This window comes from Mastigoproctus giganteus, chromosome 11 (assembly GCF_048544385.1).
Source record: "Mastigoproctus giganteus isolate SK-2022 chromosome 11, ASM4854438v1, whole genome shotgun sequence".
Classification (NCBI taxonomy): domain Eukaryota; kingdom Metazoa; phylum Arthropoda; class Arachnida; order Uropygi; family Thelyphonidae; genus Mastigoproctus; species Mastigoproctus giganteus.
In genome coordinates, this window is record NC_143585.1 from 32276719 (window position 1) to 32303741 (window position 27023).

Sequence of the window (27023 nt, forward strand, 5' to 3'; positions counted from 1 at the left end):
GGGTGATGGTAGATGGCTCTCTGTCTTCTAACTTCTCCACTAATGCCGGTGTCCCCCCAAGGTTCAGTTCTTTCCCCCACTCTTTTCCTCTTGTATATCAATGACCTTCTTCCATTGACTGGAAATCCTATCCATAGTTTTGCCGATGATAGCACATTGCATTCAACTTTCCATTTTGAGAAACCTTGTCCAGCTCAATCAGCTTCAAGTTCTCGAAAATCTGCTGCCAATTCCTTAAATGCCGATCTTCAGGTAATTCTCCAGTGGGGCAAAGACAACTTAGTTGATTTCAACCCTTCTAAAACTCAATCTTGTCTTATATCTCGCAAAAAGGATTCTTCTGCTCCTATGCTTATCTTTAGTGACACTCCGATTTCTAGGCAAAATGATATATCTCTTTTGGGGATTACCCTGACTTCTAATCTCTCTTGTCACAAGCACATTACAAATATTGCTTCCTCTGCATCTAAAAAACTTTGTTTTCTCTTTCGCTCTCGGCGTTATTTTTCTCCCAAACAGCTGCTCACTCTGTATAAATCGCAAATCCGCCCTGCCATGGAATATTGTTCCCACATCTGGGGTGGTGCCCCCAAAACCTCTCTCAGGCTTCTTGATTCCATTCAGAAGAGGGCGGTTAGGTTAATTAATGATTCATCTCTAACAGAGTCTCTCCACTCGCTTTCTCATAGACGCACTGTTTCTGCTGCATGCCTCTTGTACAGGTACTTCCATGGGCACTGTTCTTCTGAATTGGCTTCTATAATTCCCGCTCTCTCTTTCAAAACAGTCCGAACACGTGCCGCCACCAGCCAACATCCATTTACTGTCCAACTTCAAACCCACAGAACCAACTTTTCATCTTCCTCATTTATTCATTCAACTGCCGTTTTCTGGAACAACTTTCCTTCATACGTATTTCCTGAAAATTACAATCTACAGAAGTTCAAGTCCAATATCAACAAATATCTTCTTTCGTCTTCTCAACCTCCAACCCAAGCACGGTACTAAGTACTATAGGTTATAATACCTCTCGTGTTTGGGTTTCTCATAAAAAAAAAAAAAAAAAATATGTCTTGAAAAGGATTATTTTAATAAAGCTAACCATAAAGGTGAAATAATAAAAATAACATCAATGCTAGTTTAGTTCAAGCACAATATAAAAACAAATATTGAACAATGAAGAAAATAGAATGAATTTAAATATTACTTTTTGTGAATCATCATCATCATCATCATCACTTTCAACTACAATGATTTCTTCTGGATCTCTTGCAGGAGAAGATGAATCTACAGTAGCTGTAAAATTGTTTATTTCATTAAGAATGAAAGCACTGTGCACATATAAATCCAAGCAGAATACTTATAAGATATTATAAACATATGTATAAAGACAGTTTGAAAAGGTAACAGATGATTTTGTGAAAAGACATTTCATTACAGAACAATGAAATGATACATAAACAAAGACACAAAAGCACACTACTTTTTGATACAGGCATCCACCGCATTTAGATACTTGCTCCATCCTGTCATGAATACAGCCATACCTGTCATAAAATTCAGGGGACATTCCCATTCTTCAATTATGTTTATATTCACAGTTTAACTTCTTTATCACCACTAGCAAATCAAAATTCTTGACAGATATTTTTTGTATAGGCTCAAAGGAACAAAAGTGGAGGATGGGCAGCACTTTTTTCCCATCAATTTTGTGTGCATACAGCAGTTTGGATTTGTTTTACCTTGTTTGAACTAATTGTGCTAAAAGCATACATAGTACGTCTTGTAGATACACCTTGCCACTGGGTTGTTCAGATCCTCATAATACCAAATGGCATACATTTTAAATAAAATGTATGCCATTTGGTGTTATGATGTTTGGTATTATTATGGTATTATGAGTGCAAATTTTATACGTTAGTTAAGAATATACTTCACTGGAGCAGAGCTTTTTATTTAGAGTAATGCAATACCAAGGCATCTTGAGGCGAAGTACTTCCGCAATATGATAGTGAGTTTGCTAACAGCTATATAGAGAAAGCAGCTATGCCCAACAAGTACAATAACTGGAAACATGCCTGTTTCTTGAACCATGCATATGCAGATCACAGTTAGTTGCTTTTAGAAACTGTTGGCCAAAATTAACTTGCAGAATCATTTAATATCAAAATAAAGTTATATACACTATGGATTTGAACATCCTTGGTTTCAGGAGGGAAAAATAAACCATACCTGCCATCCATGTGTCAGGAAGAAGTACAGAGATAACTATAATCAGGATAGAAGTAAGAAAGTTCAATAAAATACAGTAGATGGGTGAAGGCATTCAGCTTAATGATGAGAAAACTGCACCACATTAGCACCCCATTCGGTGCTGTCAAAGCTTTTTGGACAGTCAGGTTGTTTTTATATATATTTAAAGATGTTGGACAACACACAGAAAAAAAGGGAAACTTTGGAAAAAATTAATTTCAATTGACTATGCATTATATTTGCTTCATCAAATTTTACATATAGGCAAATTTGTTTTATGTAGTATGAATTTTATTATTATTAATAATAATAAAGGTTATTGTAGTAATACAGGCAAGGAAAAGAGGGTGAAATTTAAATACTTAAAACATTTTACTTCATTTCTGATACAACCTAGGATTTCCTCCAAACACATTTTCAGAAAAGGGGTTGGTAGTTCACAACTGCCACCTAACTTCACTGCTGGCACCACATTGGACACTGCTCCTTAGATCAACATGGCTTTCTGTTTATATGGTTCTACCACAGGTGGAAAATGTTTAGACAGACAGCAGAAACTGATGAAAACAGGTATGTAGATCGCACCAGTCTCCATTGAAGAGTGTCAACCTGGAGTCCAAAGAAACTGTTATTAGTAAAAGTGCGATACATAGGGAGCTGCACTGCACTGCAACAGTATGAGAAAGCTGCACCACATTGAAATTGGTCCCTAGAAAGTCAGAGCTGTGTTAAGAACTGACGAATGCTTAGAGAAGGCGTGTCCAATTGTGAAGTCTGGCTGAGGTGCTGTCACTCTGTGGGGTTGCTTCTTTTGATTTAGCTTGGTTCACTGTTTACTGTTCCTATAGAAGAATACATGTTATGTGGTACAGTAACATTCTGGACAACCCCTTTTCTGTTTACAGCATGACAGTAATGTCAGATCATATTTTGCAGTAAAGGCTTCATTTCAAAACATAGTTGTGCAAAAGGTTCACTGGCTTGCCCAGGGCTCTGACCTTAATCTTTCTAAGCACATCTGGGATGAACTTGAACATCAGCTTTGGCCAGGCTAACCCTCAAATTCAGTGGCTCAATTGACCACTGTATCAGAGAAGGAATGGACCAAATTATTCCCTTCTTGTTATTGAAAAACTGGTTTGAGGGTCTAACAACAAGTATAGGGCAAGTAGTTAAGAATAAACATTGTATCAATAAATGTTTCTTTGAAAGATGCAGGTATTCAGTTACTTTTGGTAATACAGTGGATTCCGGTTAATCGAGGCAGCCATTTATTTGGGGCAAATCTTAAAAAACAGAACCCAATCGAGAAAATAGCCAGGGTTTACTTCGCTTAATTGGGACAACATGCCGTTTAATCAGGGTAGGAGACCGCAGCACTGGAGATTACCCTACGATTGTCTCCGACGGTACCACATGGTTCAGACGAAATTCTGGAGGTCACAACCATAAAACAACAAAAACAATTAGCAGTCACCTGTTTATTGGGTTTTTCTGTTAGTGCAATCTATCATAAATAGATAGTAAACTCATTGAATTTGCGATAATACCGACAGCTGGAATTCTGTGGGTTATTATGGTGAAATGTGTTTATACTTCCATGAAATCTTCAATCATATAAAAAAATTAATTTTCAGAATCTTCTCTTCATTCCTATTTTTAAAGCTTCGTAATTTGTTACTCTGTTCTCACTTGCGCGTATCGTGTTATTTGCAATTTCTGTGGGCTGTGTTCTTTGTTATTGATTGCTTATCTTTTTACTATTTTAAACCCTCACCCACAAATGTCAGTGAACAGAAATGTCAACTAGTTAGTATGTACATATTACAGTACGTATTAATTATTCCGATTATCACGTATATTCTTCCGATTTTCAGTTATCATTTAATTTTTTAATTGGTAAGGTAATAAAGGGTAAATTTGTGTTTAATATATCTTTACTTTTATAGGCCGTGGATAATATTCTTCCTATTTTTGCTAATTAGAATCGCTGTTTAATAGTATTAAAATTCAATTCACAAATGTGATCACAATGACCGGCACTTACTACACATATAGTATAGTGAAAGGTACTTTACTATGGTGACTCCATCGTAACGTGATTTCATTGTACAGTGAACCAATTGTAAAGTGGGGGTCCATTGCATTTTTAACTTTTTTTACGTCAAACTTTGGATAATTGGGGCAGCCGCTTAATCGGGCCAAAATGAACTAGTCCCGACGTGTCCCAAATAACCGGAATTGAATGTATATGTTATCAGCCAAAAGCAACCGCAAATGTTTATTCATACATTATTTCACTATTGGGGAAAGCCCAAAAATATTAGTTACCTTATTTTCATTCAACTTTTATATAGCAAGAAATAACATTAAAAATGAATGTCATACTAGAACATACATCATGATTCCACAAATAATTTCAATCCTCAAATACAAATACTACATAAATGTAACCAAAATTAAATATTAATAAAATGATTTAGTGCATCTTCTTCACATATACAATTTAAATTATTTAATGTTTTTTATGTATCTTTCTACACACAATGTGTGGCAATAAAGTTCCTGAACTGGTGCAATAAAAAAGGACACAAAGTGAAGGGGCTCAAAAATGATTTTATTTTTATTCTAAGTAATCATCACTTGACTGAACTCACTTATTATATTGTTCTAAAAGTTCAGAAAAGAATCAGTGAAGGAGTCTAAAGAGATGATGTTTAGATCAGCAGTTATGTTTTTCTTTATATCCTCAATGTCCTGAAATCTGTTTCAGGGAAAGAGGAAGAAGTCTGCTGAGGCTAGACTGGGAGAGAGTAGGGTGGATGATCAATCTGCACAATGCCATGTTTCATTAAAAAGGTCTCCACAACAAGTGTGGAATGGACAGGGGCATTGTTGAGCAACAAGAACCATCTACCTTTATCTTGAAACTGTGGCCTCACTTGGGAAATGCACTTCAATAGCCTTTGAAGCACCTGTACATAAAACAGCATTAACTCTCTCTCTCTCTCTCTCTCTCTCTCTCTCTCTCTCTCTCTCCCCCCCCCTTCACGTCTAAATTCCTTGTGAATCACACCATTTGTTGAAAAATGTGATCAGCATTGTATCAACCCTTTAGCATTAGCATCATATGATGCAAGAAAGCAAGCTTATTCAGCATCAGCCAAAAAAAAAAAAAAAAAACCACTACTCCCATTTCACCCCTCCGTTCGTTCGAAATACCTGTCCAGCTGAGCCTTAAATTTGTTTAGGCCATCAACTTCAACAACAAGCGATGGGAGTCTATTCCACAAACCAACTGCCCGCTGGCTAAAGGCAAATTTCCACACATCTATCCGACATCCGTCCTTCCTCAACCCTGGGCTCCTGTACACAAAACCTTTGGGCCTCGGTGATGATTTTGAAGTCCACTGCATGTGCTGATACTTTGTCTCTGGGTCATACTGAAACACCCAATGTGCATCTCCAATATAGTCAAATATTGGAGATATTTGACTATATTGGAGTTTGACTCCAATACAATATAGTCAAGGAAATTAGGATTGTCCTGACAAGTATGGATGAAGTCTTCACATGATGACACTCTTCATTGCTTCTGCTCAACTGTGAGGCTGTGCAGCACAAATTTTGCACAGACCTTCCTTTTCTCCCTAAATCTTCAAGCAGAATTTGAAGAATCGTCTCCTTATTCTTATTCAAGTTATCAGCCAGCATTCTGAGGGTCAAACTATGACCTCTTGCTACAATTTCCCGAATTTTTGCAATTTTGTTCTCATTTTGAGAGGATGATGGAAGTCCAATTCTTGGATCATCATGAACGGCCTCAAATCCAACTTAACATTCCACCACTATAAATAGTTTTTAACATTTCATAGATTTCTTTTGCAGATTTTCCCATTTAAAGCAAAACCGTGACATGGAATGTTAATGCTACTAATGAAACTGGTTATTTGCAAACTGTCAGCCTACTGGGCAATCTCTGTACCACACTGTCTGTTGGAGGAAGCCCGAACTACAACATACAACTTCCGTTTATTTTCACTCATTGAACACGATGCAACGGCACCAGACTGGGAAGATTATTGCCATGCCTCTTATATGAAAACCTTAAACACAAAAGATATAGTATATGGTATCTTGTACAGATTGTAAGATGAGAAGACAGAAGATATTTGTAGACAGACTCAAATTTCTGTAGATTGTAATTTTTGAGAAATACATGTGAATATTGGTCTAAAAAACAGAGGTAGAGAGGATAAACAAGGAAGAGGAAAAGTTGGCTCTGCGTGTCTCGAATTGGACAGTGAATAGATGCCGATTGGTTGTGGCACATGTTGAAACTAGTATGGAAGACAGTGGGGAGTTGTTGTTGTTGTTGGTGTAGAGGTTTTTCGGCACAAGGGCAACTGAGGCCAAAATGTGCCTTTTCAAATATTTGGAATGGTACCGGAGTTTGCCTTATTTGATATTAGATATATTCATAAAGTCTAATTTGTTTGAGATAAGCGAAAAGCTCATCCAGATTGGCATTGTTTCCCAATAGGTGGGTTAGTGATAAAGGCTCTTGCATTTGTGTTCAGAGAAAGGAAGGTAGTATTTCTGATATGGGAATAATACGAACAATCTAACAGAATATGTCGAACTGTAAGTTGTGATGAACAATGCATGCATACAGGAGGGTCATCGCCCATGAGCAGGAACAAGTGGGTCAGATGTGTGTGCCCTATGTGCAATCTTGCCAGTATTACTTCTTCATGCCTGTTTTTCCTCAAGCTTGAGCTCCATATTTGTGGTTCTTGTTTAATTTCAAATAATTTATTGTTTGTATGTGTCTTCCAAATATTTAACCATTGGCACAGATACAGATACATCGGATATGTTTTAGGGAATCTATATAGAGTACTTGATAAGATGGAGGTGCGTTGCTCTTTGGGTGAGGAGATTACAGATGCTGGTTTATGCCTGTGGAAGTACCTGTAAGAAGGCTAGCAGCAGAAACTGAACATACAGGAGAGAAAGAGGGGAGAGTATTTGTAAGAGACAGGTTATTAATCAACCAGACTGACCCTTTTGAATGGAACCCAGAGAGAGAGAGAGAGAGGGGGGGGCTGTACCCACCCCAGACACAGGAACAATATTCCATGGTAAGACATTTGATTTGTAGAGAGTGAGTAGTCGTTTAGAAGAAAGGTAATGCCAAGCGTGAAAAATAATCTTTTTCAGCTGAAGAAGAAGCAATATTTGTGATGTGCTTAAGCCAAGAGAGATTAGAAGTTAGGGTAATTCCCAGTGGAGATAAGTGATTGTGTCTAGAAATCTGAGTGTCACTCTGAGTACAGACTCTTTTTTGAGAGAAATAAGATAAGACTGAGTTTTAGAGGGATTAAAGTTAACAAAGTTTTCTTTGCTCCCCTAAAGAATTACTTGAAGATCAGGAATTAAGGACTCAGTGGAGGATACCTGAGAAGTAGAAACTGTGTAGAGCAAGGTTTTGCAAACTAGGTGGAATGTAGTATGCTACCATCAGCAAAAGGATGGGTTGTATTTCCAGTCAGTGGCAAAAGGTTATTAATATAAAAGAAGAAAAGAGGGGGGGGGCTGAAACTTGGGAAACATTAGCATTAGTGGAGAAATCAGAAGACAGGGAGTCACTTCCCATCATTTGCAGGCAGTGGGCAAGGGGAAAACTGAAAATAAATAGTCAATAATCCATAATATGGGAGCTTGTTTAGAAGACTTTTATGCCAAACATGATATGATCAAAAGGCTTAAAATTTCAATTTTAAGGCTTTTTATCATGTTTTGAATAGAAACTGCTTGAGTTCCAAACTTTTATAGTAAATTAGTTCAAAGTTGATATAACAGAGAGAGAGAGAGAGAGAGAGAGAGAGAGAGAGAGAGAGAGAGAGAGAGAGAGAGAGAGAGAGAGAGAGAGAGAGAGAGAGAGAGAGATAGAGAGAGAGAGAGAGAGAGAGAGCTTGGAGGATATATTAAACACACATTGTAAATGAGAGTAAGCATATGTAGTGAAAATCCCATTGGTTCCAGACTTTTTGCACACCCTGTATTATTTGTTATATAATCTTAAAATTGATTTTGCCATAATGCACATTGTTCATTGCAAAAACAGAGAACCCCGTATCATTATTTATCCTTTCAATTTGGGTGTTTGATCCCAAAAGAAGTCACGCAAATTGTAGGTATACAGGAATAAGTTCTTGTATATTATCATAGGTATCTGTACTCTTTAACCAAGTACCATATTTTACCTATGTATTCTCCACTGATTTATCTAGGTATGCCTTTTGTGATACTCTTCTCCATAAACTAATACATATAAAAAATAATATGGTGTGTTATTTGTTATATGCATTAGTTTATGGATACACACACACACACACAAACAAACAAACATGGTGTGTGTTTGTGTGTACGGTATATATTATACAGGCATCTCTGGCTTAGTGCTCTTGATTGGGCCATAAAAACACAGCACTAAGTGAAATAAAGTGTTTTATCCATAGAATATAATGTAAATAATTTTAACTGGTTGTCATGACAGTGTTTTTGGCTGATTTTAAGCCACAATTCCATCTTTATAACAATAGTAAACGTAGCAGCAACATTTAAAGCTATAAATACAAAACTTACGAAATGGAATATAAATACAGTATATGTTCAATAAAATGCAAGAAACCTTATCTTAATTACGAAACATTATGTATACAGCATTTATAATAACAGCCTACGATACTGCTGATTTTCAAATTAATCAAAACCACAAAATGTAGAGTGAATCTAGTACTTGCCCGAATCCATTCTTTTTTTTTGTTTCAATTTAGTTTCCAAGGAAAAGTTTTTTCCAATAGAGTTTCACTTTTGTGCATTATTAGCACTAATTAACTCGATCTCTTTGAAGCCGTAAAAAATTATATGCTCATTTCAATCACTCGGACGAAAAATGTAAAAAACAGAAACCAAAACTAAACTGAAAAGAGAAGTGTTACTGTGCTCAAAGCAACTCCCTACAGAATGATAATTCCTAAAGAGAAATAACAACATTTTAATAAACTTTGGCTAATCAGAACCCTCTCCCCCTAAGTGAGTACTTTCTTTTTAATAAGATCACTAGGCAGACTTAAAGTGTTATATTTCTGTAACACATGAGGAGTGGTGCCATGACTGCTTTGATGTATTTTACACCTATAACATCGAACAACATAACATCCTATAGCCATGGACACAGAAAGCTTGTGGAAGTATAAATAGCTACAGGAAATTAACACAGAGATGTAAATTACCAGTGAAAACAAAAAAAGAACTTGTTTAGCAAAAACAACCAGCTTTCGAAATTGCTCTTTGTCATAACTGGGAATGCTTTGCAGCATTTCCAGTTTGGTCAACAAATCAGCCATTTTCTCATTAAGAACATTAAATTTTTTCCCGACGATCCCCCCCCCCATTTGCTCAAAATGCCTTGGGCATTTTGAGCATATGGGGGGGGGGAATCGTCGTGAAGTGGTGACAAAAAAACAGTCATACTGAGCAAGCACTGAGTGAACTGTGCTAATAAAGGGTAGGGGGGGTTGGCATGTATGTGCATCTAAGTAGACCTTAGATGCACATACAAAAAGTTAATTCTCTGATATCTGAGCGGTTTCAAGAAATCCCAGCTCTGTACATGTATCTATTATCCTCAGATTCAATTTCATCACTTTGTGTATCTAGATTCTAGAGAATTTTAGCCTTTCTAAATCAAAATCAGACATTTGAGGGTAACAGGTGCAAATCTCCTCCTCCTCCTCCTCTTGGAAGGTTAAAGCTATCTGAAATGCCATCTCTAATAAACTTATATCTATTATATATTTATATTTACAAATATAAATATATTTATATTTGTAAATACTCAGGAAAGGGTAAATTGACTCACTGAGTAATTGACAACTTATTAACTACCATATGCACAATATAATCTGTGCCAAGTTCAGATAATTGCATTACACTACCATTTCTTCTTCAGGCATAGATTATTGAAGCACTTGAAGAAAAATCAAATTAATGGGATAAAATATTATTAAGCATTAATTTTTAAGCTATTTCATGAAAAGATTATTTGATCTTTATAGTTTTACAGTCTTAAAAATCATTAATTGTATATTTATTAAAAAAAAAAAAAAAAAAAAAAGGGAAAAATCAGAGATACATGATGTCTTCCTTAACTAGTGCTTCTTCACAACCTCTGTATCTTTGTTGTCTGCCTGCTGATGATCCATTGCATAGTACTGTAAACTTAGCATATATTGCTCTTATTTTCTCCATCATACTTACATTTTTGTTATACTTGAAATATATACTGCCTCACATAAAAACCTACTTCTGGCTACTTAAAGTTTTCTAATGATAACCAACTGAAGTCTTCCTAAACGTTTCATCCCTGAAACTCTGTGGATTCCTGATATTTCAGTAGATGTGTGCTACACCCCAGGCTCACATCTGGTGAGTATGGGCTTGGCACACCCAGGATCCTGAGCGGGATATCATCATTCTTCTTTTTCTTAGTGATTCCCTTCTGACTCTTGTTCTCTCTCTCTCTCTCTCTCTCTCTCTCTCTCTCTCTCTCTCTCTCTCTCTCTCTCTCTCTCTCTCTCTCCGCCCCCCCAGGGTAATTCAGAATTTTTTTTTAGCGGGTGCAGCATAAGCCTTTGGCTTCCTTGCAACATATGCTAATAATAATACACAGTCACAGTGTCATGCAGGAATCCAGACTCTCCTTGAACATTACTCCTTCTCTGTGGTAAACAATTGTTTCTCAAAGATTTTCACTCCTGACTGCAGTCACTAGACAGTCAGCAGTCCAAGGATAGGGATCCTAATTCGAGTATTAATCAAACAGTCTGAATTTCCTTCAGTTGCTATCTATTTCAACAGAATTGTACCAAGACTGCTATTACCATTTAGTGATCTTAGTGCATGCTCCACTGATGATTTCACTGTTCAGATTTTGACAATATGGGTTGATAATTTTTTAATAATGCAGTGTTTGGTATTGTGTACTACATTCTTACAGGGATCCAGAATCTTCTTGAATATTAATCTGATTTACAACTGAAATGGGATAAAATATTATTAATCATTAATTTTTAAGCTATTTCATGAAAAGATTATTTGATCTTTATAGTTGGTAGATGACTTTCATCGACCGGTGAAATACCACCACTTTGCTTATTGGAGGCTTGAAGTGGTGAACCCCATGTTTAGTCTCTAGAGCAAAGTTTCCGGTATCCCCCTCCCCCCCATATTTCTCCTTCAACCCATGCACGGTACTAAGTACTATTGGTTTTGATACCTTTCGTGTTTGGGGTTTTCATAAAAAAAAAAAAAAAAAAAAAAGTTTTACAGTCTTAAAAATCATCAATTGTATATTTATAAAAAAAAAAAAAAAAAAAAAAAAGGAAAAAATCAGAGATACCTGATGAAGGATGAGGCTCCACTTCGTGAACTTTAGCCACCTTAATTATATCAACATCTTGTGTCACCTGACTCTGTTCACTTGTAGCAGCAGATGCTTCAGTAATGACTGTTGCAATTCCAGTACTAGAAGTACTAGGCATTTCCTCCTCCTCAGACATCTTTGCTAACAGAGTCTTTCCTTCTTCAGTAACTGTATTTACTACCTGTGCAGCAGATACCACAGCAACATTAGTAGTTGCTGCTGATGGAAGAAGAGGAGGAGGCGGTGGTGTGGTAACAGTTGAAGTTACAGTCTCAGCAGCTTGCTGGTTGGTCTGACTGGCTTCTGAAATCATTCGACGTACTCTTTTCACAGGCTGAACGGATCCTGAACTCTCTTGAGACTCACTGAAATGAAAGTTATTTAGGGAACAACTCAAGATTTAAACTATGTGCTGCAAACAATAGAGTAAATTGAAGTTTAATTATAAAAAATATACAGTAGGCTGTCGAAATAACGGCACATTCAGATCGCATGTTTACGTACAGTCCAGATGTCTTGCAGTGCAGGAAAAAAGAAAACGGCAAGTCACGTGATTACTGTATTGTTCACGCTCGCCATTTTGAAAGTGAATTCTGTACTGATATCACGGATTATACCGCTGTTTTAAGCTTAGTGACAAACGATATAATCCAAACTATTACATTAGGGTCACCCGAAAAGTTAATTCATATACCCATGTGTATCACGTCCATAAATTGCATGTGTTCTCTGGTCGATTTGCCTGTTTTGTTGTACGAAAACCCCCAGTTTCTGGGAACAAAACATTCCTATCCACATCCGAGACTGATGAACTCAGCCACGGAGTGAAAAAGGCCCATAAAAGTTCCTCATGTCATCGACGGGATTCAAACCAGGGCCTTTTCCACCCGGTGTGGGGAGGACGGTGACTGTGCTACTGTGCAGGCTAAACTTGACAGAACAGGCATAAGCAGGAGTGTATTAATGGCAGAATATAACATTGGATTGTCAACATGTTCATGTTTTTATGTGCAGTTAAAACTGCATTCTTAATTTCTCTATTTCTTATTTAGCCTCATTATTTCAGCATTAAATATATTAAAAATAAAACTTTCTAGATAACAGAAAAATCAAAATAATGGCACCTCGAATCCCCAAAGGTGTCGTTATTCTGAATGTCTACTGTAACATGAATTCATATAGCATTTCTTGCAGATTATATAAATTTCTAACTCCATCACAGAGATCAGTTGGAAAAATTTTGCAGCAGTTATATCAATGAAACTTAAACCTTAAAAGAAATAACTTCATTAATACAAAATAAAACAAATATACATAACAGAATCATTATATAATTAAATTTACAAAAACTAAAAATTAAACTAGAATTAAAATTATACATAATATAAAACTGGCAGCTTCCAATGTAATATGCATTCTCACCCTTCCCAAGCTACTTTACTCTAAAGTTTTGGATCTATAATTATTTATCATTATATTAATTAATATTTAATGACAAAATTATGTAACAGAATGATTTGTATCATGGCCTTCATCTGACACACATCTCGTGTCACTTGTTGGCTGCGAGATCATTAAGTTTCTTTCCCTATTTTTAAATTTTTTTCACAAAAAAAAAAAAAAAAAAAAAAAAAATCACATATTGATGAAATTATGGAAACAAAATGGATATAAATAAAAAGACAAGAGTTTAGAGTTGTGGATTAAATAAGTTAATTACTAAACAACTAAATTCATCTCAGTAGGGGCAAATGATGAATGAAAGCAAGCTTAACAAACAAAAAAAAAAAAAAAAAAAGAGAAAAGCATTACAAGTCCATCGCCTCCAATATGTTGTCCAGTTCTTCCTTGAAGTTATTGAAACTGCCGACACCCACAATAGCAGGTGGAAGTTTCTTCCAACAATCAAATACTGCTAGCTGAAAGCAAACCTCCACACATATATCCACAAACATGTTATCAGTGCTGTGCTTACTCAATCCCATTCAAATCATTATCTTAATCAGATCACATTATACTTGTCTAGTCTCCACACATTGCAATTTGCAGAACTGGACAATCTGACCAATGTCTTTGTCCTTCTCTGCATCTATTACAGCAGATCTACATCTTTCCTAAAAGGAGGCCCCCCAGACCTGTAAGCAGTACTCAAGATGTGGCCTAACCATTGCCTTATACAATGGGATAATCACCTCCTTATCTCTGCTAGCAAACTTCCTGTATATCAATGACAAAACCTTATGAGCAGTCCGGGCAGCCTACCTGCACTGCTCAGAGATATTCACATTTGACTGCATTGGGTCTTTTTCATTTTCCACCACACCAAATGTAGTACCACATAGTTGGTATATTAATCTGAGACTACTACTATCCATATGCATACAGTAACTTGCATTTATCAACGTTAAACTTGAACTGCCATTTCTCAGGCGATCTAATTTTTCTAGATCCTGTTGCAGTAGCATACCTTGATTATGTCATTTGATCACCCTGCCAACCTTTGTATCATTTGCAAAATCTGAATCAATATCATTAATAAATATAGAAAACAACAAAAGACCCAACGCTGAATGATGGGGCATGCTACTAATAACATTATTCCACAAAGAGCATCCACTGATAATTACTCTCTGTCTTCGCCCACTCAACCATCTCTTTATCCATAGCAGTAACTTGCCCTTAATGCCACATTGTTCCAATTTGCACAGCAGCCTTTTATGTGCAATAGTTTCAAAAGCTTACCCGAAACCCAAGTATATAATATCAAAATTGTTTTTGTGTCCAGTTCCATAGTTACTGCATCACAGCATGCAATCAAATAGGTCAGACAAGACTGCCCCTTGACAAAAAGATACTGTGGCAGTATAACTGCACTCCTGTTTAGATGGTCCTCCATCACTTCTTTAACCAGCGACTCCATTATCTAGTCCCGTGACTCCTGTTTCCCTGGAACAGAAGTTAAGATAACAGGACTGCAATTACTCGTGTACCCTTTGATCCCCCTTTGTAAACTGGAGATACGTTCCCATATCAACCCAAAGGGATCTTTCCTGAATCCTAAGGGGTGCTCTCATAATTATGGCTAAGGGTTTGCTTACTTTCTTTGCTGTCTCCCTTAATACTGGACAAATCCCATTTTATCCCAAGTGTTTTTTTTTTCTGTTTAACTTCAACAATTTCTCTTCTTGTTTCCTCTCAGTTATTACAAAATCATTTGATGGACTTCAGGCATCCCCCTTCCTAAAGAATTCTTCATGTGTGAACATTGATGCAAAATATCTATTCAGTTTGTTAGCAGCCTGAGCAGGCTCATCAACAGTATCTATGTTCAAAATGCACTCAAGCACTATGCTGTAAATGTATTAAAATGACATTAACAACATTATAAATGACATTAACAACTAATCAGTATTGGAACACTGATTGAATGCTTTGCAGTAATGCTTGGCTTTTGTTTATAAACTAGGCACACAGTTTTATTTGTCCTTGTGTTCATGTCATTTTAGGTATGCGAATAAACTCCTTATAACATTTAAAGATTTGTTCTGATTTACAGCTGAGCACAAAATAAGTGTTTGCTTTCAGCAATGAATTCCGAACTTCTAATTTTCAATCACTATGTATGAATTTTTTTAATGTTGGAGACGTTGGAATGTCGATTTTTTTTTTTCAAGATTCCAAAAATTACAGCATACCATTGATATCAAGTAGGCCAACATGATTCATTTTCATCTGTCTTATGTTTACATAAGTAAAGGAATCTTCACTGTGTTTCTTTGCCCTATATTATTATTATATTCGATACATGTTTTTCAGAGAATTTTTCTGGAAATGCGCATGTAGCTGGCATTAAAGATTTAACAGTTTAAACATTTCACAATATTTCTCATCTGCTTCACTGGCAAATTATTAAACTATTAATCAAAAATAATGAGAAAACACAGAGTACTTACTGTGAGAACAGGTAAACAAACTAGTCTCAGACTACAAATTATAAGGTAGCTATCAGAAAGCGGCATGTCCCTAATGGAGACTACGTGATGGTCAGCAGATCAAGCCAAGCCTCAGCAGAGGCTAGTCTTGATCTGCAAGTTCCTGGATTTTTTTTGTGAATCACACACACACACACACACACACACACACACACACACACACACACACACACACACACACACACACACACACACACACACACACACACACACACACACAGTTTGGGACTAAATGTAAATGTTTTACCAGGTGCACTCTGAATAGCTGGTAAAAAGATCAAAGATCATGACCACGGAAACTTGCTCAAGAGAATCTCTCAAATACACGGGGTACATGTTTTTCAGGTGATTTGATTTTGATTTTTTTTTTTTTTTTTGGCGCAAAAACAGCAAAGTTATAGTATGCCATGAAAAGGTTAAAATTCAAGAACGATGAGACTGGTAACTTTTAAAAAGGTTACTTCGTCAAAAGTGTGTGTGTATATATATATATATATATATATATATATATATATAAAAGATAACAACATAGAAGGTAATTCAAGCAGACAGTACCAAGCTGGATTTAAAGAAATGCAAGGGATTAATATATTTTAATATATAAATATATTAAAATATATTAATATATTAAATATATATAAATAAATATATTAAAAATATATATATATACACATAAAACTTGTTGTTGTCTTGTCTACCCACAATCTAGATGACTTCAACTGGGGCCAACCACCCAGACTGAAGGCAAAAAACAACAAGGAGTTCTCTGTTTCTGCAATGATCAATATCTGCTAAGATATATAAACTATAAAAAATCCAGAGATTAAGTAATTTGAATCTAAACCAATTAAAGGTAGTTAATTTTTTGAATCAAAAGGAAGATATTATAAATGTAAGCTTATATTGAACATCATTGATCCGACAGAGAATGTAATTTAATAATTAAAATAAGAATAAATGTAAAGTATAAAGCATATCTACCGTATCCAGGACATAATGTAACAACTAGTCGTTATGAAATAATAATCCCTCTAGTGAGTATATATGTGGTGACCTCTATGTGATGGATATGGTAAAAATAAATAATTAATAAATAATAATAAAATAATTAATAATTAATTAAAGTTAAGTTAACGCAAAGAGAAACATGCAGATAGTAAGAATAAAAACTAATAGAGTAGGAATAATAGAACCTGAACTCCATAAGGACAAAAATATAGTAGTATAAATAAGAAATAGTTTCTCCTACATCCTCAGATTACCCTAATAATTTAAGAGAAATCTTGTATTGTCTTTAAGACAGCTTAAAGACAATACAAGATATAAGTTGAAGCTCGGGTATGCCCAGGATAAAACATTTAAGAGTGACTGAGAAGAGCTAGGGGATTTCATGGATTTATTTAAAATTTGGGACACTGATCCTATAAATGTTGGTAAAATACATAATACACTCTTCAGCATTAAACTTAGTGCACTCAAAGCCCTAAGCAGGAAAGCCAATAATTATGTCTTTGGATCTTGTCACCTTATGCACATTATACTAGACATTGTTAAATTCAGAATTAATATTTCGAATATTAACAAACAATCAGAAAACTCTGTCCTTGTCTTATATTTTCAAAATAAAATGATGGATAATTTGGATATACATAGAACTATTAACTTACGTAATGACTTGCTACCTATTAATAACTTACATATTAATATCAGATTTAGATATGCTAAACCATTTGGTCTTAAAGCATGTAACTATAAAATAATAGCTACAAACATTCACGATATTAACATTGGACAGGACATATGTGTTTGCCACAAGCCTTCATTTCTTAGATACGTAGATCCTAACCATAACCACATTATAACTGGCAATTTAGATATAATCCCATATCCCGAGCTTAGAGATATTTTATCACTCGGTTTTAAGTTTCGACCTAATCTACCTATTAATAAATCAACTTTTAAAAAACTGTTATATCTAGATTTATTAAAATACTGCATAAGATCTGCATACAAATATAACATACCGGTTGAGGCATATCACATGTGGCTGTTCACAATGCTAAATATCATATTTAACAAATATAATCAATTGAAATTCATACTGGATAATACAAAATTAATAAATAAGCAGCTCAAAGAAATCCATAAACATTTTGTAATTACTCCGGTTGACAAAACTGCTTGCAATTATGCAATCATATGTAAATCATATTACATAGAAATTATTAAAAATGAATTGCAGTCCAGTAGCACATACAAATACATAGCATCTTCCCCTAATGTAATAATCAAAAAACTAATAGCATTGCATAAAAAATTAAAGTTAAAGTACAATAACCTAAAATATCTGTTTATATATGGTATACCTAAATTTCATAAATCACCTATTGCATTTAGATTCATAGCATCATGTAGAGATAGTTATGCTAAAATTCCAGGTAAAACGTTAGAAAAGTTACTTAAAACTATATTAAATAATGTAAATAAAACTATTATAATAAATAACAACTTACTGATTATAAATGCAATAAAAAATAACAATATTCAGCAAATATAAACATTTGACTAACCGTTTATTCACTAGTATCAATCTCGACAATTTAAAAGATGTTCTCCAAAAACTATATTTGGAACACAAAAATGCTATAAAGTTTGATTTAACCTACTGGGATACACTAATAAATTTATGTATTTTTAAGAATTACGTATATGACGGAACTTCGTTATACTTACAAGTGAATGGCACCCGTATGGGAAGTCCAGCATCCTGCATAATTGCCAATCTCTATCTATATTCTACAGAAAGAACATTCCAGGATAACCTACTTATGTTCAGATACGTAGATGATCTATGTGTGTGTGTGTGTGTGTTTAATTGTCCACATTTCATTCAGGATTACAGCAAATTATATCCAGAAGAACTTGTATTGGAAAAAAATAACAGTTCTGATACTATTGACAATTACCTGGATCTTCGTATAGAAATATCCCATAATGATATAGATGTAAACGTATATAATAAAAGAGACGCATATAATTTCAATGTAGTCGGCCTTACAAACTGGAGATCTAATATATTGAAATCAGTGCTGGAGATCTAATATATTGAAATCAGTGCATGCTAATATCATTTTATCCCAATACCTGAGGACTGCTTCTATTTGCAATAAAAATACAACCTGTTCAGCAAACATAATAGCATTGTACAATAAGTTGATAAATAATAATTTCCCTATCGCTTACCTGAAATACCAGTTCAGAAAAGCGATCGATATAATTAATTTCAAAAATTTATTTTCTGAACCCATTGCTTCAATATAATTACCATAATTATGGATTTAGAGCCATGTATATTATGTACATAGGATATATTTTGCTTTCTTGGTGTCTTACGGCTTAGAAAACTTGTACCCACTGGCCTGCAAATTATAGTGTATCATTTATTTTGTTTTATTTTATGTTATGTTATTTTATCTTATCTTATTTTATAATCACACTGTCTTAAGTTCATGCTAAGGTAACACGCAAATTCAGCTCAGGGTCCTACTATAGGAACGGGTTTGCGATCCCGGGCATACCCGAACTACAACTTATATCTTATATTGTCTTTAAGCTGTCCTATACTCTTTGTTCTATTTCTCCGAAATTATTAGAGTAATCTGAGGATGTAGGAGAAACTATTTCTTATTTATACTACTATATTTTCACCTATATTAATTTACTACTATATTAATTAAAGTTATTAACTTAACTTTAATTAATTAATAATTATTTTATTATTATTTATTAATTATTTATTTTTACCATATCCATCACATAGGGGTCACCACATATATACTCACTAGAGGGATTATTATTTCATAACGACTAGTTGTTATGTCCTGGATACGGTAGATATGCTTTATACTTTACATTTATTCTTATTTTAATTATTATATTCTCTGTCGGGTCAACGATGTTCAATATAAGCTTACATTTATAATATCTTCCTTTTGATTCAAAAAATTAACTACCTTTAATTGGTTTAGATTCAAATTACTTAATCTCTGGATTTTTTATAGTTTATATATCTTAGCAGATATTGATCATTGCAGAAACAGAGAACTCCTTGTTGTTTTTTGCCTTCAGTCTGGGTGGTTGGCCCCAGTTGAAGTCATCTAGATTGTGGGTAGACAACGATAAGTTTTATGCATATATATATATATATATATATATAAAATAAAATATTTTATATTTTATTTTATAAAAAAAATATATATATATATATTTTTAATATATTTATATCCCTTGCGTTTCTTTAAATCCAGCTTGGTATTGTCTGCTTGAATTACCTTTATATTATTATCTTCAATATTATACAAAATATTTAATACACATTATGGTTGTAATGCATAATTGCTCTAGCAACTGCATTGGCCCATAAGTATTAGTTACAGCTTGTTACAATTTATTAACTTTCTTTCTTTCCATATTACTCATATATATAAAAAATATTATTAGTATAAAATACACTAAGTAGATGTTTATATGCACAGAAATGAACTAATGAAAATACTGTGTACCCTGGGAGCGATATACGTTGTGAATGAAGGGGGGGGGGGAAGAAAGGAACCGGAAAAAGGGTACTTCTGCGAAAGCAGTGACCCTGATCCATAATTCATGTTATTGTAATTCAGTCATATCTAATCTTATTTAATCTAATTCTTAATTTTCTTCCCCCCCATAGCATATAACTTCTCTATTGTATTCTTGATGATTATATATATATATTTATAAAGGCATATCAATAAATAAAATCAGTACAATGATAAAAGCAAGTTGTATATTTCATATGAGTGTATATATATTAATCGTTTTCGAAAATTTTAAAAACTGCTGACACATTGTCATTGTCATTTAAAATCTGACTGAGTGTATATGACTCAGTCAGAAAGCAGTAAAACGAGAATTTCTAAAACTGGTACAATCACATAAAATATGTTGAACGGATAAAATGGTGTTGCAGTGCTTGCACATAGGAGGGTCATCAGCCCTCATTTTCAGGTGAACTCTTCTCACTATCATACAATAATCACTCTTTAGAGATGAGCTGTCTGCTTGTCAACTCATCTCTCATCTGGCAATGTGCAAGGAAGCTGTACTCTAAGTCATTCTGATGGTGAATACTTAACTTTTTTATTAACAGTTTATTAATAATTTACCAATGATATAAAAATCTGGTAAAGGGATAATAATTAACATGTGATAACAAATATAAAGCACATCAACATCAAATACCTTTGACTATCAAGATCTTCTCTTTGTCTTTTCAAAGTAGGGGTAACAACTTGGGTTTGTGTAGCATTTAAACCAGCAACAGGTACGGAAGAACTTGCTGGTGAAACAATAACTGAAGTTGTGGGCGAAATCGCTTCTGTTTCTTCATGTTCACCTAATGAAAAGTTATTTGATTATTATTGTTGTCTTATAAATTATACCTGAAATAGTTTTGTTTTTGAATCCAGAAAATTCAAATTACTACTATTAAGAATGAATAAATTCTTAGATTTCAGGAGCTGATAAATGGTTATATCATTTATCAAGTGGATAGCTGACAACATTTTGAAGCAGGAATTCATAAAAACTTAAAGCAGACCTACCATTTCAACGTAGTGATTTAGAATGCCATTCTGAAGTATCATTACATATATATATAATAATTTTAAAATGGATTAGGGATTTATTCATTATGGTTGGCTGAATTCTATTTTTCTCATTTTGAAAAGTTTGGGGAGGGGGAAGAGTTGTTATTTGTTATTTTGGTTTTTAGGAGCATTAGCAACTAAGGCCATATTGCTCCGGGGATATGCGGTGGTCATTCCCTGACCTTTCCGCATCCTCTGTATTTGGTGGTCACGGGCTCAAACCCTGGTCTAATCAAGAAGCGTATGCTACGCACTGCTGCTCCTGCCCACAGAGGCACCTGGGGAGAGAGAGAGAGAGAATGTTCACATTCTACATTACAGGGAGAACCAATAAGAATGGGTGAAACAATTTTAGATATTCTATAAATGTCAAAATTCCACCTTTTTTACAAACACTGGCTAACTTAAGAACCTGATTTACATTCTAATACAATAATAGCAGAAATATATATAAGAGGTATGAAATGATTCTGAACTAAATTATATCTCTAATTTCACCATTCAACCTGGCTTAAATAGGCAATATGAATGGAAACTAACTTTTGAAGTAGCAAATCGAAGAAAAATTTTGCATTTTCGAAGTCAATGATTCTGACAACTTTGTTAGCACTTTGTGCTTTTCAACAGAAACTTATTTTTGATGTAACTGCAAGCCAAAGAAATCCTTATCTAATTAAGATAATTCTCTTCATTTTTTTACTGGTCATTTCTAGCTCAGTGCACGGCCACAAGCTTCCTACACACCATATTAGTTAAAGTTTCACAAATGACCACAGCAACAGACTACTGTCGTGACCAATGATAAACTTGTCAGTGCATGTTGCATGTTTTTTTATCTACCATCAGATTGGTCATACATATTGTATTTTTATATTTGTCTCATAATAGTATATTAAAGAAGATTTTACTTCAAAAACAGAAAAACTTTAAGAAAAAAAATCTTAAAAGTGGTGGGACACCACTATTAATGACAGCCACAAATTCAAGACAAAAGAACCCAAGATCATAAATATAACACATCACAAAAACGTTGACAGCTCTGAAATCATGGAAGTTTTCCACACAAACGACAGGATTATAGCAACATTAGTAAGAAATTCTGGGAGAGAAACCATTATTCCTGCAAGATGCACCCTCTTCCAAGTTGGAAGAAACCACCTTAAGAAGAGGCGCCTCCCTAGCCAGGTGGGAAGGAACAGCAGCGGCAGCAGTGCGTAGCACACGCTTCTTGATTAGACCGGGGTTCGAGCCCGTCACGACCAAATACGGAGGATGCGGAAAGGTCAGGGAATGACCACCGCATATACCGGAGCAATATGGCCTTAGTTGCTAATGCTCCTAAAAACCAAACAAACAACAACAACAACAACAACCTTAAGAAGACATTATTTCATCAGCTTACATCAAGAAATTACCAGTAATAATAGCAACAGTTGACATACATTTATCAGTCAACTTAGAGCAACTGAACAAGACACACACATAACCCCTTCTCCAAAATTTGGTGAGGAAAGGGCTGCAAAACAAGGGCATCCCCTGTAGACATTGGTATCCTACAAACAAACCTACTGAACAGCAAACTAGAACTCCAGCCTAATGATCATTATTCATTTTTAAAACCACTTTCTTTGTGTTCTTTGAATGGGTAGTGCTTTCTCACCAAATTTTTTCAATGTTTTGTTGTTAAGTAAAATAACTTCTTTTACCATGGAAGAAGGCCAAGACCTCCAAAATGTTTAGTTTGCTTAATGTATCATTAACTTTGTTAAATTTTTTGAGTATGAAAACAATACTGCACAGTGCAGTGCATTTTTTTAAAAATATTTTTCATCATTCCACTCTAAGCTGGTCTGTAATCAAGTCACAAAGGAGTTCAGGCAAGTAAAGGCAGATTAAGAGAAATCTTTGGCAAATAATGGGATGAATCAGATTGGTTCACTTAACATAGATGGTTTGACTATTAATGATCCTGTTCAAGTAGCTGATAAACTGAATGAGTATTTTGCATCTGCATTCACAGATGAGGAATTATTCAAGGAGGGGAATGCCAGGAGTTTATTAAAAAACTAACAGGGAGCTAAGTGATTTTGTGATAACTGAGAGCGTAGTGGAGGAGAAATTTTTGAAGTTAAACATAAAAAAGGCACCTGGGGAAGATGGAATCTATCCAGTTATAATGAAGGAGGCAGCAAGAGAAGTAAGCAAACCTTTATCCATAATTATGAGAGCATCCTTAGAATCAGGGGAAGTCCTCATGGACTGGAGATGTGCAAATGTATCCCCAATCCACAAAGGGGATTCAAAGGGTGACACAACTAATTATAGACTTGTTAGTTTAACTTCTGTTCGGGGGGAAAATAATAGAGTCACTGGTTAAAGAGGTGATACAGGATCACCTAGAAGGCACCAGGAATATCATGGATTTAAGGGGAAGTCTTATCTGACCAATCTGATTGGATACTACGATGTGGTCACAAAGGAACTGGATGCTAAAAATAATTTTGATATCATATACTTGGATTTCAGGAAAGCTTTTGATACTATTGCACATGGAAGACTGCTATACAAATTGGAGCAGTATGGCATTAAGGGCAAGTTACTGCAATGGATAAAGGAATGGTTGAGTGGGAGATGACAGAGTGGTAATATATGGACACTGCTCTATGTGGGCTAATGTTATTAGTGGAGTTCCCCAGGTTTCAGTGTTGGGCCCATTGTTTTCTATTTTTATCAATGACCCTGATGAAGGTATAGCAGGCTTAATGTCCAAGTTTGCAGATGATACAAAGGTTGGCAGGGTTGTTAATGACACTAAAGACAGTATGCTACTGCAAAAGGATCTAGAAAGTTAGGAAGATGGGCTGAGAAGTGGCAACTGAAGTTTAAACATTGACAAATGCAAAGTACTGTATATGGATAGCAGTAACCCAAGAGAAACGTACCAACTCTGTAGTACTACATCCAGAGAGGTGGAGAATGAAAAATATCTAGCGGTAATTGTGCAGTCAGATATGAAGTTCTCTGAGCAGTGAAGGTTATGGAGTTTTGTCAATGATATATAGGAATTTTGTTAACAGAGACAAGGAGGTGATTATCCCTTTGTATAAGACAATGGTCAGGCCACAACTTGAGTACTGTATACAGGTTTGGAGGCCACATTTTAGGAACGATGTAGAGTTGCTAGAACAAGTACAGAGAAGGGCAACAAGATTGGTGAGAGGAACAAGCGGTGTGCTTATGAAGAAAGGCTTAAGTTCTACAAGGTGATCTGATTGAGGTGTACAAGGCTTTGAATGGTTTGAGCAGGCTCAATGCTGACGTGATACTTCCGCTTGCTCAGACTAATCTGAGGGGGCACAGATCCAAATTGAGGCAATTGTAGAATAATGTGCAGAAGTTTTCCTTTAGCCAACAGGTAGTTGATTGCTTAAATAAATTTAAGGCTGAACTAGACAAACATTTGGACTGACCGGATGGGTGAAATGGGAAGGTTTTTTTTATTTTTTTTGGCTGATGCTGTACAAGCTTGCTTTCTTGCATCATATGCCTCAACTAATGCTAATGCTAATTCAAAGAAAAACAGTAAAGAATCCTATAGCTTTGTAAACTCTAGAAGGAAGTGGGTAAATCAGATTGGTCCCCTTGATATTGATGGTTTGATTTTTGATGATCCTGCTCAGATAGCTGAAAAACTGAATGTGTATTTTGCATCTACATTGACACATGAGGAATTCTGTAGGAAAGTGGAGGGCAGAGGCTTATTAAACTCTACAGGGAGCTTAATGATTTTGTAATAACTGTGAGAAAAGAGGAGAAATTATTGAACTTAAACGTAAGAAAGGCACCTGGGGTAGATGAGATCTATCCAGTTATATTAAAGGAAGCAGCAAAGGAAGTAAGCAAACCCTTAGCCATTTAAGAGAGCATCCTTGGACTCAGGGAAGGCCCTCACAGACTGGAGTTGTGCAAATTTATCGCCAATTCACAAAGGAAGATCAAAGGGTGGAATGAGTAATTAAAAGACCTGTTAGTTTAACTTCTATTCTGGAAAATAATGGAGTCACTGGTTAAAGAAGCATTGTAGGATCATGTAGACAAGACTGCAGTAATAATTCAGACACAGCATGAGTTTGTTAAGCGGAAGTCTTTTCTGACCAATTTGATTGGATACTATGATGTGGTCACAAAGGAACTGGATTCAAATAATAATTTTGATATTAAAACTTGTATTTCAGGAAAGCTTTTGATACCATTGCACATGGAAGACTACCGAACAGATTGGAGCAGTATAGCATTAAGGGCAAGTTGCTACAATGGATAATCTTCATGGACTAATGTTATTAGTGGAGTCCCCCCATGGTTCTGTGTTGGGCCCATTGTTGTTTTGTGTGTTTATCAATGATAATGATGAAGGTATATCAGGGCTTAATGTCGAAGTTTCTCGCCTGAAGGGGCATAAATTCAAATTAAGGAAGGACAGTTGCTGAATAGATGTGTGGAAATTTGCCTTTAGTCAGCGGGTGGTTGATTGCTCTAACAAAATTCTGTCTGTTGTTGTGAAAGTTAATAGCTTAAATAAATTCAAAGAAGAATTAGACTACCTTCTGGAGTGAATGGGAAATTTTTTTTTTGGCTGATGCTGTGTAAGCTTTCTTTCTTGCATCATATGTCTATGCTAATGCTAAATGACTGCACAGTCTACATTAACAAGAAGATACACGAATGGCAATAGTTTTAGGGAAGCACCAATCAGTTTTCTGGCTAGGCAATTCAGTTCATATGTTTAAAAAAAATTTTAAATATATTTTCCTTGATAACCTACTTATTTTACTAATATGCCTAAACACTTACAGTAATATTTTCAATACAGCTGAAATGAGCGGTACACAGTTATCAGTTCAGCTGCATAAAAAAAAATATTAAACATAGCAAGTTTCTGGTTTACAAACATCCGATTTGTGAACTTTTGATCTTATGCAAGAAAACTTGCATAAGATTTCATAAGGTGATGCCTTATGAAATCTTTTCATAAGGCATCACCTTTAGAAAGTAAAATGGTAAGAATGAAACATTTTCAGCTTTCATGTACTGTATTTTATTTTTACATACCATTAAATACAGCACACTAATTAAATTGCAAACTATTACCAGTATCTTCTGTTAAAATTTTATTTAGAATAATTAAATTGAGGCATTGTTTAGCATTCTTTATAGTCATTTTATGTTTCCAGTGATAAATATGTAGCTTTATGATAATTTTATTTTAGCAGTTTATGTTTCCATTAAGAGTTTCCATTAAGTTAGTTGCACTGCAATTTGAATGTAGGTAACTTGTCACCTCTCCAGGTTTACAACTTAATCTTGTCCTTAAGGCTGTAGCTGTTTTCCTTCCTTTTCCACTTCTTGGGACTAAGGAAGAAACTGAATCTATAGGCATAAATTTGTAAAGTAGTAATCCTATTTGTAGAAGCGAAGAGGGCTAGGAGATAACTAATTTTAAGCAGCTAGAAAAGTGTTACATCTGAAATTGTTTATTTCTGTTTAAATTATATAGCAACAAGTGATCTCACGAACATCCAAAATCATTCCTCTAAACAGCAG

General features: G+C 34.9%; 1 protein-coding gene across 2 annotated transcripts in view; it reads right to left on the bottom strand.

Moving 5' to 3' along the window:
- Mgtor (nuclear basket protein megator) overlaps positions 1-27023 on the bottom strand; it is a 676213-nt gene that overhangs the window by 139065 nt on the left and 510125 nt on the right. For both annotated transcript variants that reach the window (XM_090385135.1, XM_090385134.1), the window contains exons 42-44: positions 21016-21169; positions 11723-12111; positions 1208-1296 (exon numbers count right to left, since the gene is read on the bottom strand). In XM_090385135.1, coding sequence (XP_090241261.1) covers positions 1208-1296; positions 11723-12111; positions 21016-21169 — 632 coding nt within the window. The remainder of the gene's footprint in view (positions 1-1207; positions 1297-11722; positions 12112-21015; positions 21170-27023) is intronic.